Below are 16958 nucleotides of genomic sequence, written 5' to 3'. Positions count from 1 at the left end.
GATGAAACTTGGCTGTTATTAGTGCAAGCACTATTATTTTGAATGTTGCAGTCGGGCTAGCTAGCATGATAACTAGAAGGGAGAGGCTATATGGACACGCCTGGTGGCAAAATTTTATTTTATATGTCGTGCAGTGAGTTGAGTTGGGACGAACGGATTCAGTTCAGTCAGTCGTTCTCATGAGCCCTCCCCAGGTAGTTTGTTTATGCTTGTGGCTAGAAACTAAAGCGAGACTTTTCAGAATCATTCAGTAATGGTTAGTATTTTCTTTTATATAAAACTGGTAGACGTTAATGCCGTAGTTGTACATTTTCGGTGAAAATCATTACCGTAACCCAATTGACGCACCAGTCAGTTTAAGCTAGAGATCTCTTTTTCACATTGGATGCGTCTCAATCTACCGCATCAGCCTATGTCGCATTTACGAAAATGAATGTATTTTCTTTGCATTATTCGAGGTCTGACAACACTGCATATTTTTTGTTATTTTGACCAGTTGTAATTTTCTGCAAAGAAATGCTCTAAATGACCATTTATTTTATTTAACCTTTATTTAACCAGGTAGGCTAGGTGAGAACAAGTTCTCATTTGCAACTGCGACCTGGCCAAGATAAAGCGTAGCAATTCGACACATACAACAACACAGAGTTACACATGGAATAAACAAAACATACAGTCAATAATACAGTAGAACAAAAGAAAACAAAAAGTCTATATACAGTGAGTGCAAATGAGGTAAGATAAAGGAGTTAAGGAAATAAATAGGCCATAGTGGCGAAGTAATTACAATATAGCATTTACACACTGGAATGGTAGATCGGCAGAAGATGAATGTGCAGGTAGAGATACTGGGGTGCAAAGGAGCTAAATAAATAAATACCAGTATGGGGATGAGGTAGGTAGATAGATGGGCTATGTACAGGTGCAGTGATCTGTAAGCTGGTGAGGGAGATGTGAGTCTCCAGCTTCAGAGATTTTTGCAATTCGTTCCAGTCATGGGCAGCAGAGAACTGGAAGGAAAGGCGACCAAAGGAGGAATTGGCTTTGGGGGTGACCAGTGAGATATACCTGCTGGAGCGTGTGCTACGAGTGGGTGCTGCTATGGTGACCAGTGAGCTGAGATAAGGCGGGGCTTACCAAGCAGAGACTTGTAGATAACCTGTAGCTAGTGGGTTTGGCGATGAGTATGAAGCGAGGGCCAACCAACGAGAGCGTACAGGTCGCAATGGTGGGTAGTGTATGGGGCTTTGGTGACAAAACGGATGTCACTGTGATAGACTGCATTCAGTTTGTTGAGTAGAGTGTTGGAGGCTATTTTATAGATGACATCACCGAAGTCAAGGATCGGTAGGATGGTCAGTTTTACAAGGGTATGTTAGGCAGCATGAGTGAAGGATGCTTTGTTGGAAGCTGATTTTAGATGTAATTTTGGATTGGAGATGCTTAATGTGAGTCTGGAAGGAGAGTTTACAGTCCAACCAGACACCCAGGTATTTGTAGTTATCCACGTATTCTAAGTCAGAGCGGTGCAGAGTAGTGATGCTGGACGGGCGAGCAGGTGCGGGCAGTGATCGAGTGAATAGCATTCATTCAGAACAGACAATATTTTTATTGGGAATTTGGGAGAAATGTTGTCAGTAGTTTATGGAATAAAACCAACATTTTCATTTTACCCAGCATACCTATAAATAGTAAAACCAGAGAAACTGATCATTTTCTAGTGGTCTCTTAATTTTTTCCAGAGCTGTATATATTTCCTGAGATTTATTTATTCTCCTAAATATAGGACAGACACTTCAAAACTGTGTTTCTTATGATTTATTTTTTTAACTGCCTGTTTTGCCATTTATGAATGTGTTACTCAAATACTCAGAGTAACATAGCGGTCTAAGCAACTGCATCTCAGTGAGTTGAGGCATCACTACAGACAACCTGGTTCATTTCCAGGCCGTATCACATCCGGCTGTGATTGGGAGTCCCATAGGGCGGCGCACAATTGGCCCAGCGTTGTCCGGGTTTGGCCGGTGTAGGTCGTCATTGTAAATGCGAATTTGTTCTTAACTGACTTGCCCAGTTAAATAAAAGGTCAAAGATAAAATAACACATCTGGGCTATAGAAGTAAAGGCCAAATTGTATTCCCCAAAAAAGGGGTCCTAAAATTCAAAATCCAACAGCTAAATGATCCATAGTATGACCATGTTCAAACAATTCCATATGTCAGAAAACTCTCCCCGTTGAGCAGTAGACTATCACAGGGACATCCAGATGGTTATTTACTACCAATATTACAAGTTATTTCTTGTGTAGGCTTTTATTCTACTCAAAATATAAACAAGTGGGATGGAACAAATTGGCCACATTAGCTACTGTCGACAACGTGATACATCTGCCCGGTGAAGCAACTGCTGCCAGTGGAAAGCACCAGGGGAAGCACCTCCATACATCACCGTGGCACACTGGTCATTCACACCAGCTTGTTAGTACGTTATCTAATTAGCATGTAAAGGTGAGATCCAGATGGTGACCAATGGTACAAGTTATTAATCCCTTGCCCATTGAAATAAACATAACTTTCTTTTACAAGTTTTAACTAGCGCATTGCTGCTGTTGTTGCCCGCTTGTCAGCATAAACTAGGAAGTGCTGTTTTTCCTTGAAAGCTCTCTGTTCCATTGCATGCATTCCCTCCATTTAAAGGGATATCAACCAGATTCCTTTTCCTATGGCTTCCACATGGTGTGAACAGTCTTTAGGCATAGCTTCAGGCGTTTAGTTTGAAAAAATGAGCGAGAAAGATCACATCACGTCATTAGATGGCTGGGTGCCAGCAGCATTTTGCATGCGCCAACAGAGTGGAGCAGACATTTTCTCTCTCTCTCTCTCTCTCTCTCTCTCTCTCTCTCTCTCTCTCTCTCTCTCTCTCTCTCTCTCTCTCTCTCTCTCTCTCTCTCTCTCTCTCTCTCTCTCTCTCCTATTGAAGAAGCTACAGTCCGGTTTAAATATTATCGATTATATATTGTAAAAACAACCTGAGGATTGATTATAAAAAATGTTTGACATGTTTCTACGAACTTTACGGATACTATTTGGCATTGGTCTGCCCGTCGTGACAGCTTGAGCCTGTGGATTTCTGAACATAACGTGCCAACCAAATGGAGGTATTTTGGATATAAAAATCATCTTTAAGGAACAAAAGGAACATTTATTGTGTAACTGGGAGTCTCGTGAGTGCAAACATACGAAGATCATCAAAGGTAAGCGATTCATTTTATTGCTTTTCTGACTTTCGTGACCAATCTACTTTGCTGCTAGCTGTTTGTAATGTCTGGTCTGCTGAGAGAGATGTCCTTATATAAACTCTTGGTAGGCCTTCGCCGAAAAGCTTTTTTGAAATCTGACACGCCAGGTGGATTAACAACAATCTAAGCTGTGTTTTGCGATATTGCACTTGTGATTTCATGAAAATGAAATATTTTTAGTAATTTAATTTGAATTTGGCACTCTGCAATTCAGCGGATGTTAACGAAAATTATCGCGCTAACGGGATGGGTGCGTCAAGAAGTTAACAGGAAATTTGTGGAGTGGTTGAAAAACAAGTTTTATTGACTCCAACCCAAGTGTATGTAAACTTCCGACTTCAACTGTGTCTACTGTAAATCACGTCCAGATTTGCTACTTATTTTACTTTTTTTAACATGCACAGAAGTAAACCACATCCATGTTCTCCTTTTGGTAGGTATTTTCATTATTAAGCATGCAATGAACTACACAGAGGGAAAAGTACACTGTGCATTCAGCACCACGGACAGAACTCTTGTTAGCGGGTATGCACAAAAACACAAGAAAGAGTGAGAGCTCAATGTTACATTTAAACTACTCAATTAGTGTGAGGAGTGATGTCTCTGATGGGCATTGACTAGAGCAGTGAAGTCACGTATAGTTTCTGATGTTGCTATTCACAGGATTGCTGAGAGGTGAGAGTCAGTAAGAGATGATCTGTGCCTTGACTTGTTATATTTCATCACTGATAATGTCTGTTCACCACACTATCTACCTAGAGAGTTTCTGTATTTTTCGGAGCTGTCTTACATACCACCACAGACCGATGCTGGCACTAAAACCGCACTCAATGAGCTGTATACCACCATAAGAAAACAGGAAAACGCTCATCCAGAGGTGGTGCTCCTAGTGGCCGGAGACTTTAATGCAGGGAAACTTAAATCAGTTTTACCTCATTTCTATCAGAATGTTAAATGTGCAACCAGATGGAAAACTATTCTAGACCACCTTTACTCCACACGCAAAGACACATACAAAGCTCTCCCTCTCCCTCCATTTGGAAAATCTGACCATAATTCTATCCTCCTGACTCACTCTATATAAAAGTGATCAGATGAAGCAGATGCTAAACTACAGGACTATTTTGCTAGCACAGACTGGAATATCTTCCTGGACTCTTCTGATGGCATTTTCGGAGTACACCACATCAGTCACTGGCTTTATCAATAAGTGCATCGAGGACGTCCCCCCACTGTGACTGTACATAAATACCCCAACCAGAAGCCATGGATTACAGGCAACATTTGCACTGAGCTAAAGGGTAGAGCTACCGCTTTCAAGGAGCGGGACTCTAACCCGGAAGCTTATAAGAAATACCGTTATGCCCTTTGACAAATCATCAAACAGGCAATGCGTCAACACAGGACTAAGATCGAATCGTACTACACCGGCTCCGACACTCGTCGGATGTGGCAGGGCTTGCAAACTATTATAGACTACAAAGGGAAGCACAGCCGAGAGCTGCCCAGTGACGAGCCTACCAGACGAGCTAAATGACTTCTATGCTCGCTTCAAGGCAAATAACACTGAAACAAGAATGAGAGCATCAGCTGTTCCGGACAACTGTGTGATCACGCTCTCCACAGCCGATTTGAGTAAGACCTTTAAAAAGGTCAACAGTCAGAAGGCCGCTGGGCCAGACAGATTACCAGGACGTGTACTTTTTTATTTTTTTATTTAACCAGGTAAGCTAGTTGAGAACAAGTTTTCATTTGCAACTGCGACCTGGCCAAGATAAAGCTTAGCAATTCAACACATACAACACAGAGTTACACATGGAATAAACAAAACATACAGTCAATAATACATAATAAAGCTGTGTTTTGAAAAATAATCTCTTATTGGTTAGAGATGATAAAGTCACTGATTACTTTGTTTTGTACAACCACCCTCATTTTGACGTCACCACCACAAGCAACTTCAACAATGGCAGTCTGAGACTGAAATATATAAAGAACATAGAGCAGTGGAAGAATTCAGTTTGAGTCATCAGGCAATATCAATATACCCTCTCTCATTAGTACACAGAACACAAACAGGATTGTAATTCCAGCAAATTCACTAACTGATTCTCATCAGCTGTAACTGTAGTTTGCCTAAGGTTTACTTGGAAAGTTTAGTTCGTTGTTAAAATTGAATTTACTGTTAATTTTGGCTTTAGTGTAAACTTAAATTGGGAATAAATTATTTGATCCTTTATGGAAAAAACACGGGAATTTCTGGTGACCACATGTGAAGTGTTCAAAATATACATGGTTTCACATGTGAAATTTCATGTGAAATGGTGTGATTTTCCACATGTGAAATGTGGTTTTGCTGTAAGGGATACCAAGCTACGATACATTTTCTATATTTCAATTGATGCATTGATGAAGGTCAAATGTAGGCTTAACGTTAGTACAATCATGTCGTTTATGTGCCAACCAACCTTAATGGACTGTACTAGTGTAACACTATAAGCTGTACCTGTTGCATTAGGAACTTGAATCCTCTCCAACCTCAGTCATACCACAGGAAGAGGTTGAGAGCACTGTACAGCCTCAACTCACCACAACTCCCTCCTTAGTGCCCCCTGGGTGAAGGCTGGATAATAAAGTGTAACCCGAGAAGGTCCTCCTGACCGACTGTCTGCCCCATCCTCAGTGTGCTGCACACTGGCTACTGTGTGAGGAGACTGGGATGGGATATCCTTATTTAGTCAGTGAGGTGGAAAGAGGGAGGCCCAGCTCAGAAAGCAGTGAGATTTGGGAAAGGGCAGGAAAAGGGTGCCTCTTACGGTACCACTCTAAAGGGCTCTCAGTACAAGCAAATTATTTTGTCAAACAAAGTGTGACTATGATTTTTTGCTACCTTTAAAAACGTTCCTCTGTAGTGAATGGCAGCATCGAAGTGCACCGGGACATTACACTGACTGCATTTGTGACCTACTGGGCTTAAAAAGATGACCCCTCAACAAAGCATTGGCTCCCACTCCAAAGTAAACTGCAATGAGTCAAGGACTCCAGAGAAGGAGAAGGTAAGTTTTTCTTACTTCATTTCCTTTCACCTTCTACATTAGGTACTGTGCAATCTCAAATCATTGTTTGTGTGTGTGTGTGTATGTGTGTTAGGATGCACGTACATCGTCAAAGTTATTTGTCAAAGAGTTGATTAATGTTTAGAATATAGAAGAATGTTTTGTATTAATTTCTGTAAACCAAGTTGAAAGCTGTATCAGGCTTTTATATAACATGTCCTACAATGTAATGTACAGTGCCTTCACACCCCTTGACTTTTTACACATTTTGTGTTATTACAGCCTGAATTTAAAATGTATTCAATTGAGATTTTGTGTCACTGGCCTACACACAATACCCCAAAATGCGAAAGTGGAATTATATTTTTAGAAATTTTTACAAATGAATTAAAAATGTAAAGCTGAAATGTCTTGACTCAATGAGTATTCAAGCCCTTTGTTATGGCAAGTCTAAGTAAGTTCAGGTGTAAAAATCAGCTTAACATGTCACATAATAAGTAGCATGGACTCACTCTGTATGCAATGACAGTGTTTAACTCATTTCTGTACTCCACACATGCAATTATTTGTAAGGTCCCTCAGTTGAGCAGTGAATTTCAAACACAGATTCAACCACAAAGACCAGGGAGGTTTTCCAATGCTACACAAAGAAGGTCAGCTATTGGTAGATGGGTAAAAAAAATAAAACTGACATTGACTATTCCACTTTGGATGGTGTACCTCTACACCTAGTCACTACAAAGATAGAGGTGTCCTTCCTAACTCAGTTGCCGGAGAAGAAGGAAACCTCTCAGGGACTTCACCATGAAAGAGTTTAATGACTGTGATAGGAGAAAAATGGAAGATGGATCAACAACACATCTAGCCACTGGGATTTTTGCCCATTCTTCAAGGCGAAACCTCTCCAGCTCCTTCAAGTTGGATAGGTTCTGCTGGTGTACAGCAATCTTTAAATCATACCACAGATTTTCAGTTGGATTGAGGTCTGGGGTTTGACTAGGCCATTCCAAGACATTTCAATGTTTCCCCTTAAACCACTCGAGTGTTGATTTAACAGTAAGCTTTGGGTCATTGTCCTGCTGGAAGGTGAACCTCCGTTCCATTCTAAAATCTCTGGAAGATTGAAACAGGTTTCCCTCATCATTCCTTCAAATCTGACCAGTTTCCCAGTCCCTGCCATTGAAAAACATCCCCTTAGCATGATACTGCCACCACCATGCTTCACTATGGGGATGTTGGGCTCGGGGTGATGAGAGGAAAAAAAGCTACATTTTAGACTCATCTGACCAGAGTACCTGCTTCCATATGTTTGGGGAGTCTCCCATATGCCTTTTGGCGAACACCAAACGTGTTTGCTGATTTTATCTTTAAGCAATGGCTTTTTTCTGTCCACTCTTCCGTAAAACCCAGCTCTGTGGAGTTTATGGCTTAAAGTGGTCCTATGGACGGATACTCCAATCTCCGCTGTGGAGCTTCGCAGCTCCTTCAGGGTTATCTTTGGTCTCTTTGTTGTCTCTCTGATTAATGCCCTCCTTGCCTGGACCGTGGGTTTTGGTGGGCGGCCCTCTCTTGCCAGGTTTTTTGTGGTGCCATATTCTTTCAATTTTTTAATCACGGATTTAATGGTGTTCCGTGGGATGTTCAAAGTTTCTGACATTTTTTTTATAACCCAACCCTGATCTGTACTTCTCCACAACAGTGTCCCTGGCCTGTTTGGAAAGCTCCTTGGTCTTCATGGTGCCGCTTGCTTGGTGGTGCCCCTTACTGTTGTTGCAGACTCTGGGGCCTTTTAGAACAAGTGTACATATACTGAGATCATGTGATACTTAGATTGCACACAGGTGGACTTTATTGAACTAATTTTGTGACCTCTGAAGGTAATTGGTTGCACCAGATCTTATTCATGGGCTTCGTAGCAAAGGGGCCGAATACATACGCACGCACCACTTTTCCGGTTTTCATTTTGTATAATTGTTTTGAAACAAGCAATTTTTTGCAATTCACTTCACCAATTTGGACTTTTGTGTATGTCCATTACATTGAAATCCAAGAACAAATCCGTTTAAATTACAGGTTGTAATGCAACAAAATAGGAAAACACCATTCAGAAAAAATGTATATATATTTTTCTCACATTTACACAGGTATTCAGACGCTTTATTATGCGACTCGAAATTGAACTCAGGTGCATACTGTTTCCATTGATCATCCTTGAGATGTATCTACAACTTGATTGGAGTCCACCTGTGGTATATTCAATTGATTGGTCATCACGTGGAAAGGCACCATCCTGTCTATATAAAGGTCCCACAGTTGACAGTGCATGTCAGAGAAAAACCAAGACATGAGGTTGAAGGAATTGTCCGTAGAGCACCGAGACGACAGTATTGTGTCACAGATCTGGGGTTGTGGGTACCAAAACATTTCTGCAGCATTGAAGGTTCCTCCATCATTCTTAAATGTAAGAAGTTTGGACTCTTCCTAGAGCTGGCAGCTCGACCAAACTGAGCAATCGGGGGAGAAGGGCCTTGATCAGGGAGGTGACCAAGAATCCATTGGTCACTCTGACAGAGCTCCAGAGTTCCTCTGTGGAGATGGGCTAACCTTTCAGAATGACAACCATCTCTGCAGCACTCCACCAATCATTCCTTTATGGTAGAATGGCCAGACGGAAGCCACTACTCAGTAAAAGGCACATGACAGCGCACTTGGAGTTTGCCAAAAGGCACCTAAAGGACTCTCAGACCATGAGAAACAATATTCTCTGGTCTGATAAAACCAAGATTCAACTCTTTGCCCTGAATGCCAAGCATCACGTCTGGAGGAAACCTGGCACCATACCTACTGTAAAGCATGGTGGTGGCAGCATCATGCTTTGGGGATGCTTTTCATCGTCAGGGACTGGGAGACTAGTCAGAATTGAGGGAAAGATGAACGGAGCAAACTACAGAGAGATCGTTGATGAAAACCTGCCCTAGAGTGCTCGGGACCTCAGACTGGGGTGACTTTCCAACAGGACAATGACCCTAAGCAGACAGCCAAGACAACGCAGGAGTGGCTTCGGGACAAGTTTCTGAATGTTCTTGAGTGGCCCAGCCAGAGCCCGGACTTGAACCCGTTCTAACATCTCTGGAGAGACCTGAAAACAGCTGTGCACTCTCCAACCAAACTGACAGAGGTTGAGAGGATCTGCAGAGAAGAATGGGAGAAACTCCCCAAATACACGGGTGCCAAGCTTGTAGCGTCATACCCAAGAAGACTCAAGGCTGTAATCGCTGCCAAAGGTGTGTTAACAAAGTACACAGTAAAGGGTCTGAATACTTATGTAAATTAAATATTTCAATTTTTTTTATTTTTATACATTTGCACTAAATTATAAAAACCTTTTTTTGCTTTGTCATTATGAGGTATTGTGTGTAGACTGATGAGAAAACATATATATTTGATCAATTTTAGAATTAGGCTGTAATGTAACAAAATGTGAAAAAAAGTAGTGGTCTGAATACTTTCCCGAATGCACTGTATATATAAAAGGTTGGAGAAGACACTATGAAAACCCTACAGAAACTTACCCAATGAATTCTTCTATATAACAATCCATGTGCACTTATACTGCATACCAGCTGGATTGTAAAGTAGGAAAGGTTTAAATTGCACGTGGTAATCATGCAGATGGATGAACCAACAGAGGAAATATTGGACTTCCACTTTCATTTAAAAATAGAAAAAGACAATTAAGGTGAATAAATCAAATGTAAATAGATTTGCAATACCATAGAAAATACTTGCACAGCACATAACACAATATCTCAACCACACACATTCCATATTGAGGAGTTTAGAACCTCCCTGCAGCATTGTGTAGCTCTAACACAAAGGCTAATAATACTGATATGGTGGAGAGGGCTTCCTTCACCCCACAGCTGCCTAGCAGAGGCAGAAAACAGATGCAACTATACCGCATTCTGCTTTCCATCACTTATGTAAAAAAACATGTTTATTTATTTATGCAGTGCTACAATTATATTGTATTGTATTTTATGAGATGCAGTAGCCTACATGGATGATAGGAAATATATATGACTAACCATGTACCGAGTTGGCCGACAGATATCAATTCCTGGTACTAACTATTTTACAAGAGCTCAACCCAGTGGGCAAAATTGGTTGAAAAGACATCAGGCTTACCATGACTGCTGGACTTCACTACAAATTCCATCAGTGGTCCTTCTGTAGCTCAGTTGGTAGAGCATGGCGCTTGTAACGCCAGGGTAGTGGGTTCGATTCCCGGGACCACCCATACGTAGAATATATGCACACATGACTGTAAGTCGCTTTGGATAAAAGCGTCTGCTAAATGGCATATATTATTATTATTATATGTCTCATGCGTAGATTTTCTCAATTATAGCCAGGAGAGAATGTAGTCTGCAGATCATATTTCTTTACTTCTTCGCCACTGACTGCAAACTTATTTTCCTGCTGCATTGTTATAAATTACAGTACATGGTCAAATCAAGGCTCTCCTTGGTCAAATTAGATAGATGAAGGTCATTGCAAACCAAGTCATTATGAAACACAATCAAATGCTTTGAAGGTTGGTCATGTGTAATGAAATAATAACAAAATGCACTAACTGTAAATCGCTCTGGATAAGAGCATCTGCTAAAAGACTAAATTGTAAATGTAAACAATCTCTCCTAAATGTAAACAGTCTCTCCATAGACTACGTTCACGGTAGGGAATCATCTGTTGTTGTTAATTTGGAGGAACTACCCCTTTACCAAGCCACTTTGGCTCCATGAATGAATGATCTGTTTATTTCATCCCTGATTGGAAAATCTATGTTTTTCTCACAGAAAATGAGGACATCACTTCAGCGAAGACATTCTGGCCAATCAGCCATCACAAAGGCATTCAGCAAACCAAAGGGCCACAGGAGGTCAGCCATATGAATAATGCCAAACCATATATCTGTCTGTCTGCACACTTGTTTTCCCTTTTTACTCATGCTACACTACATTGCCTAACGTATGTGGACACCTGCTTGTCAAACATCTCATTCCAAAATCATGGGCATTAATCTGGAGTTGGTCCCCCCTTTGCTGCCATAACAGCCTCCTCTCTTCTGGGAAGGCTTAACACTATATGTTGGAACATTGCTGTGGGGACTTGCTTCCTTTCAGCCACAAGAGCATTAGGGAGGTAAGGCACTGATGTTGGGCGGTTAGGCCTGGCTCGCAGTCAGCGTTACAATTCATCCCAAAGTTGTTCGATGGGCTAAAGGTGAGGGCTCTGTGCAGGCCAGTCAAGTTCTTCCACACCGATCTCGACAAACCATTTCTGTATGGACCTCGCTTTGTGCACGGGGGCGTTGTCATACTGAAACAGGAAAGGGCCTTCCCCAAACAGTTACCACAAAATTGGAAGCATAGAATCGTTGTTGTATGCTGTAGCGTTAACATTTCCCTTCACTGGAACTAACGGGCCTAGCCTGAGCCATGAAAACACCCCCAGACCATTTGGGGCAGGTAGCCTTCTACTGGCATTCGCCAAACACAGATTCATCCATCAGACTGCCAGATGGTGAATCGTTGGTTCATCACTCCAGAGTCCAGTGGCGGTGAGCTTTACACCACTCCAGCCGACGCTTGGCATTGTGCATGGGGATCTTAGGTTTTTGTGAGGCTGCTCGGCCATGGAAACCCATTTCATGAAGCTCCCGATGAAGTTATTTTGCTGACATTTCTCCAGAGGCAGTTTGGAACTCGGTAGTGAGTCTTGCAACCGAGGACAGATGATTTTTACATGCTACGCACTTCAGCACTCGGCGGTCCCGTTCTGTGAGCTGTTGTTTCTCCTAGACGTTTCCACTTCACAATAACAGCACTTACAGTTGACCGTGGCAACTCTAGCAAGGCAGGAATTTTACCAACTGACTTGTTGGAAAGGTGGCCTCCTATGACTGTGCCACGTTAAAAGTCACTGAGCTCTTCAGTAAGGCCATTTTACTGCCAATATTTGTCTATGGAGATTCCATTTCCGTGTGCTCGATTTTATACACCTGTCAGCAACGGGTGTGGCTGAAATTGCCGAATCCACTAATTTCAAGGGGTGTCCACATACTTTTGTGTATATTGTGTATTTGTTTTCATAGCTCAATTTTTTATCATGTCAGTGACTGATTGTGTTTACTCATGGTTCAGCCATAATAACTGTCTCATCTGACAGGAAAATGTACATTTTTCCAGCCATTGTAATTGTTCAGTGATACAATATTTGTATTACTGGCAGCTTTGCACAGGCCCTGTCGCTGCATTTACCAAGAAAGCAAACTAGAAGCAGACTGGTGACAAGCTTATGTTGTCATGAGTTATTGAACGACATTATGCCATACTGGATATGATATGGCACAGTATATTTTGTTAGTGTACAGCATAAGAATGCATATGCTCTATATGACCATAGCCACGGGAAGTAGGGGTGCTGAGGGTGTGGCAGTACCCCCTAAAACATGCAATTAATATATTTTATTTTTTATCCAAAAAGGAGTGCAATGGGCCTTTACTAGTCCTGTATTAGTGGACTGATATAAATGTCTGTAGCACCGACAACTACTTCCTGCAGCTATACGACCTATGGATAGCCTATGGATGTGGTTTACTATTCTCTCATTTTAATCTATTTAGTTTTTCCAATGACGTTTGTACTGCTCTTGAGCTGTGGAAGGGCTAGCATTTTGTTTCCATGTTTGAACCTCTCTTCTCCAAGCCCTGCTCTAGCTCACTGTCTCAATGACGCATAACGCACACAGCACTCCACAGTCCCAAAGTCTTTAGCGCTGCCATCCGCAAAGAATTCCTGCCTTTATTTGGTCTCAGAGCTTCTCTATCATGGTAACAGCAGCTAAATAGTGAGGAGTAACAAAAACAACCCCTGTGAAATACGGCTTGTGGGGCTCTTGCCATCTCGGATTAGCTCCTACAAAAGAAATGAAGATAAACTATCTACCTTTTGGTTGGCTTTGTTTACAAAATATTACTATTAATCAACACTTTATTCTGTAGACATTTAGATTCCCTCCCTCACTGTGCCCTTTTTTGTCTCATAGTCATGAACACTGTAGTACATGCTTCTGTATTTGCAGCAACGATCATAGAGATTGCAACATTGATACTAACTCAATCATTGTCATTTGACACCTTTGTGTGTGCTGGTAGTCCCAGGTGGTACTGGTAGCTCCGTTGTAGTCACTGGCATAGGACACGCCCCGCACAAGCTTTTGGGGGCCCAGATAGCATATGAACACGTCATAAACCATGAAAAAAAAATTAGAATTACAGGAAATTAGCTTAGGGATTCTTTAAAGTCTGGACAATCCTTGTCCGGCAGGAGAACTTTATTTGTAGAATTGAAAAAATATTTTGTTGCCTTATTTGAGCTTAATATTTTATAGGGAAAAGATTTGTTCTCGGAATTTTCAAAATACTTTCAATATTAGTCATTTCCTTGTCAGCTTTATGCTTGGAATTACCCTTGTCCGGAGCAAATGATCCAAATTTCAAACTCTTCAAAAGTGTTAGTGTTGTTTCTTTCAATAGCCCTCTGTGACTTTAAAGAAAATGTATCAACCCATGGAGGTCTGGATTTGGAGTCACACTCAAAATTAAAGTGGGAAACCACACTACAGGCTGTTCCAACTTTGATGTAATGTCCTTAAAACAAGTCAAAATGAGGCTCAGTAGTGTGTGTGGTCTCCACGTGCCTGTATGACCTCCCTACAACGCCTGGGCATGCTCCTGATGAGGTGGCGGATGGTCTCCTGAGGGATCTCCTCCCAGACCTGGACTAAAGCATCCGTCAACTCCTGGAGTTGGTCTGTGGTGCAACGTGGTGTTGGTGGATGGAGCGAGACATGATGTCCCAGATGTGCTCAATTGGATTCAGGTCTGGGGAACGGGCAGGCCAGTCCATAGCATCAATGCCTTCCTCTTGCAGGAACTGCTGACACACTCCAGCCACATGAGGTCTAGCATTGTCTTGCATTAGGAGGAACCCAGGGCCAACCGCACCAGCATATGGTCTCACAAGGGGTCTGAGGATCTCATCTCGGTACCTAATGGCAGTCAGGCTACCTCTGGTGAGCACATGGAGGGTTGTGCGGCCCCCCAAAGAAATGCCACCCCACACCATGACTGACCCACCGCCAAACCGGTCATGCTGGAGGATGTTGCAGGCAGCAGAACGTTCTCCACGGCGTCTCCAGACTGTCACGTCTGTCACATGTGCTCAGTGTGAACCTGCTTTCATCTGTGAAGAGCACAGGGCGCCAGTGGCGAATTTGCCAATCTTGGTGTTCTCTGGCAAATGCCAAACATCCTGCACGGTGTTAGGCTGTAAGCACAACCGCCACCTGTGGATGTTGAGCCCTCATACCACCCTCATGGAGTCTGTTTCTGACCGTTTGAGCAAACACATGCACATTTGTGGCCTGCTGGAGGTCATTTTGCAGGGCTCTGGCAGTGCTCCTCCTGCTCCTCCTTGCACAAAGGCGGAGGTAGCAGTCCTGCTGCTGGGTTGTTGCCCTCCTACGGCCTCCTCCACGTCTCCTGATGTACTGGCCTGTCACCTGGTAGCGCCTCCATGCTCTGGACACTCTACGCTGACAGACACAGCAAACCTTCTTGCCACAGCTCGCATTGATGTGTCATCCTGGATGAGCTGCACTACCTGAGCCACTTGTGTGGGTTGTAGACTCCGTCTCATGCTACCACTAGAGTGAAAGCACCGCCAGCATTCAAAAGTGACCAAAACATCAGCCAGGAAGCATAGGAACTGAGAAGTGGTCTGTGGTTATCACCTGCAGAACCACTCCTTTATTGCGGGTGTCTTGCTAATTGCCTATAATTTCCACCTGTTGTCTATTCCATTTGCACAACAGCATGTGAAATTTATTGTCAATCAGTGTTGCTTCCTAAGTGGACAGTTTGATATCACAGAAGTGTGATTGACTTGTAGTTACATTGTGTTGTTTAAGTGTTCCCTTTATTTTTTTGTGCAGTGTATTAATAATTTACCAGTATATGCATTGATTTTTATCTGACTCAATTGATATCAAAACCCACATCGCTAAATGGGAAAAATCCTGTTAACTCTTCATTGATTGATTGAATTCTTACTAATAACCCCCATAAATATGTGTCTCGTGGAGTATTTGCATATGATCTCAGTGATCATTGTGCCATTGTATGTATTAGATATACAAAACAGCCAAATACTAATCATCATTTAATTAAGAAGATACATATTAAAAAGTTTGTTGAACTGATTTAGCCACTATTTCCTGTATTCCTGACCCTGAGTTAGCTTTAGAAAATGTATCCTCCATATTTATTCATCTGGCAGATAAACACGCCCCTTTGAACAATTCAGAGTCAAAGATAGATCGAACCCTTGATTTCTTCTGAATTATCTGAGCTCATTCAGAGGAGAAATCAGACCTGGGCCATAGCAAGAGAAACTGACTGTAGTGGACTGGCAATCTTTCAGACAATTGAGAAAGGGAAAGGGAGATACCTAGCCAGTTGTACAACTGAATGCCTTCAACTGAAATGCGTCTTCCGCCTTAATCGACATCCACTTCTTCAGCGCCCGTGGAACAGTGGTTTAACTGCCTTGCTTAGGGGCAGAACGACAGATTTTTACCTTGTCAGCTCTGGGATTCGATCCAGCAACCTTTTGGTTACAGGCCCAACACTCTAAACAGATGTTCAAAATTTTGGAAAACGTACTTAAATGTACTTCAATGTCCAAATTCTTCTTCTTCCCTGCCTAAGCAAGTTCTGTCTGACTCTGGCATCATAACTGAGAAGAATGGGATAAGTGTTGGTTTTAATCATTGTTTTATCTCGGCAGGCTTTTTATTTTGTCAATCAATCGACTGCTCTTCCCTCTGCCAGCCTCTAGCTCACTCGATGGTTAACCTGTCAACTTATAGCGAATCTCTGTTTTTCTTTCAACAATTTACTATCTGTGATGTGCTAGATGCGGGAGCTGATATGCTTGATCCATTTTTTCTGTAGCTCTCTGCCTCCCTTATTGCTGAATCATTAACCCATATTTTTAATGTGACGATTATATATGGTACTATCGCCAAGGTTTGGAAGGTGGCCCTGTACCCCTTCACAAAGAAAAGGTGGTGATCAGTCATGGCTGTCGAAAGAAGAGGACGAAGGTGCAGCGTGGTAAGCGTACATTTTCCTTTTATTATAAAAATGACGCCAACAAAACAACAAACGAAAACAACCGTGAAGCTTACAGGGCACAATGCCTCAAACAAAGTTAACTACCCACAAACACAGGTGGGAAAAAGGGCTGCCTAAGTATGGTTCCCAATCAGAGACAATGATAGACAGCTGTCCCTGATTGAGAACCATACCTGGCCAAAGCAAAGAAATACAAAAACATAGAAAATTGAACGTAGAATGCCCACCCAAATCACACCCTGACCAAACGAAATTAGAGACATAAAAAGGCTCTCTAAGGTCGGGGCGTGACAGTACCCCCCCCCCCCCCTCCCCTCCCCCAAAGGTGCGGACGCCGGC

General features: G+C 42.3%; 1 protein-coding gene across 3 annotated transcripts in view; it reads left to right on the top strand.

The window, feature by feature from the left end:
• Window positions 1-130: 130 nt before the first annotated feature.
• The window catches only part of arhgap20b (Rho GTPase activating protein 20b), a 49964-nt gene continuing 33136 nt past the window's right edge, over window positions 131-16958 (top strand). Inside the window, exons 1-3 of one of the 3 annotated variants that reach the window (XM_035780649.2) lie at window positions 131-256; window positions 6211-6354; window positions 11214-11296. In XM_035780649.2, the coding sequence (XP_035636542.1) occupies window positions 6280-6354; window positions 11214-11296 (158 nt within the window). In that variant the 5' untranslated portion in view covers window positions 131-256; window positions 6211-6279. Of the gene's footprint in view, window positions 257-5996; window positions 6355-11213; window positions 11297-16958 lie in introns of those variants that run through there. The other 2 variants (XM_035780651.2, XM_035780648.2) reach the window with 2 other exon arrangements.

The sequence above is a fragment of the Oncorhynchus keta genome, chromosome 11 (assembly GCF_023373465.1).
Source record: "Oncorhynchus keta strain PuntledgeMale-10-30-2019 chromosome 11, Oket_V2, whole genome shotgun sequence".
NCBI classification, from domain to species: Eukaryota; Metazoa; Chordata; class Actinopteri; order Salmoniformes; family Salmonidae; genus Oncorhynchus; species Oncorhynchus keta.
The sequence above is the reverse complement of the archived record's forward strand: the minus strand, read 5'-3'. Positions and strand labels throughout refer to the sequence as shown.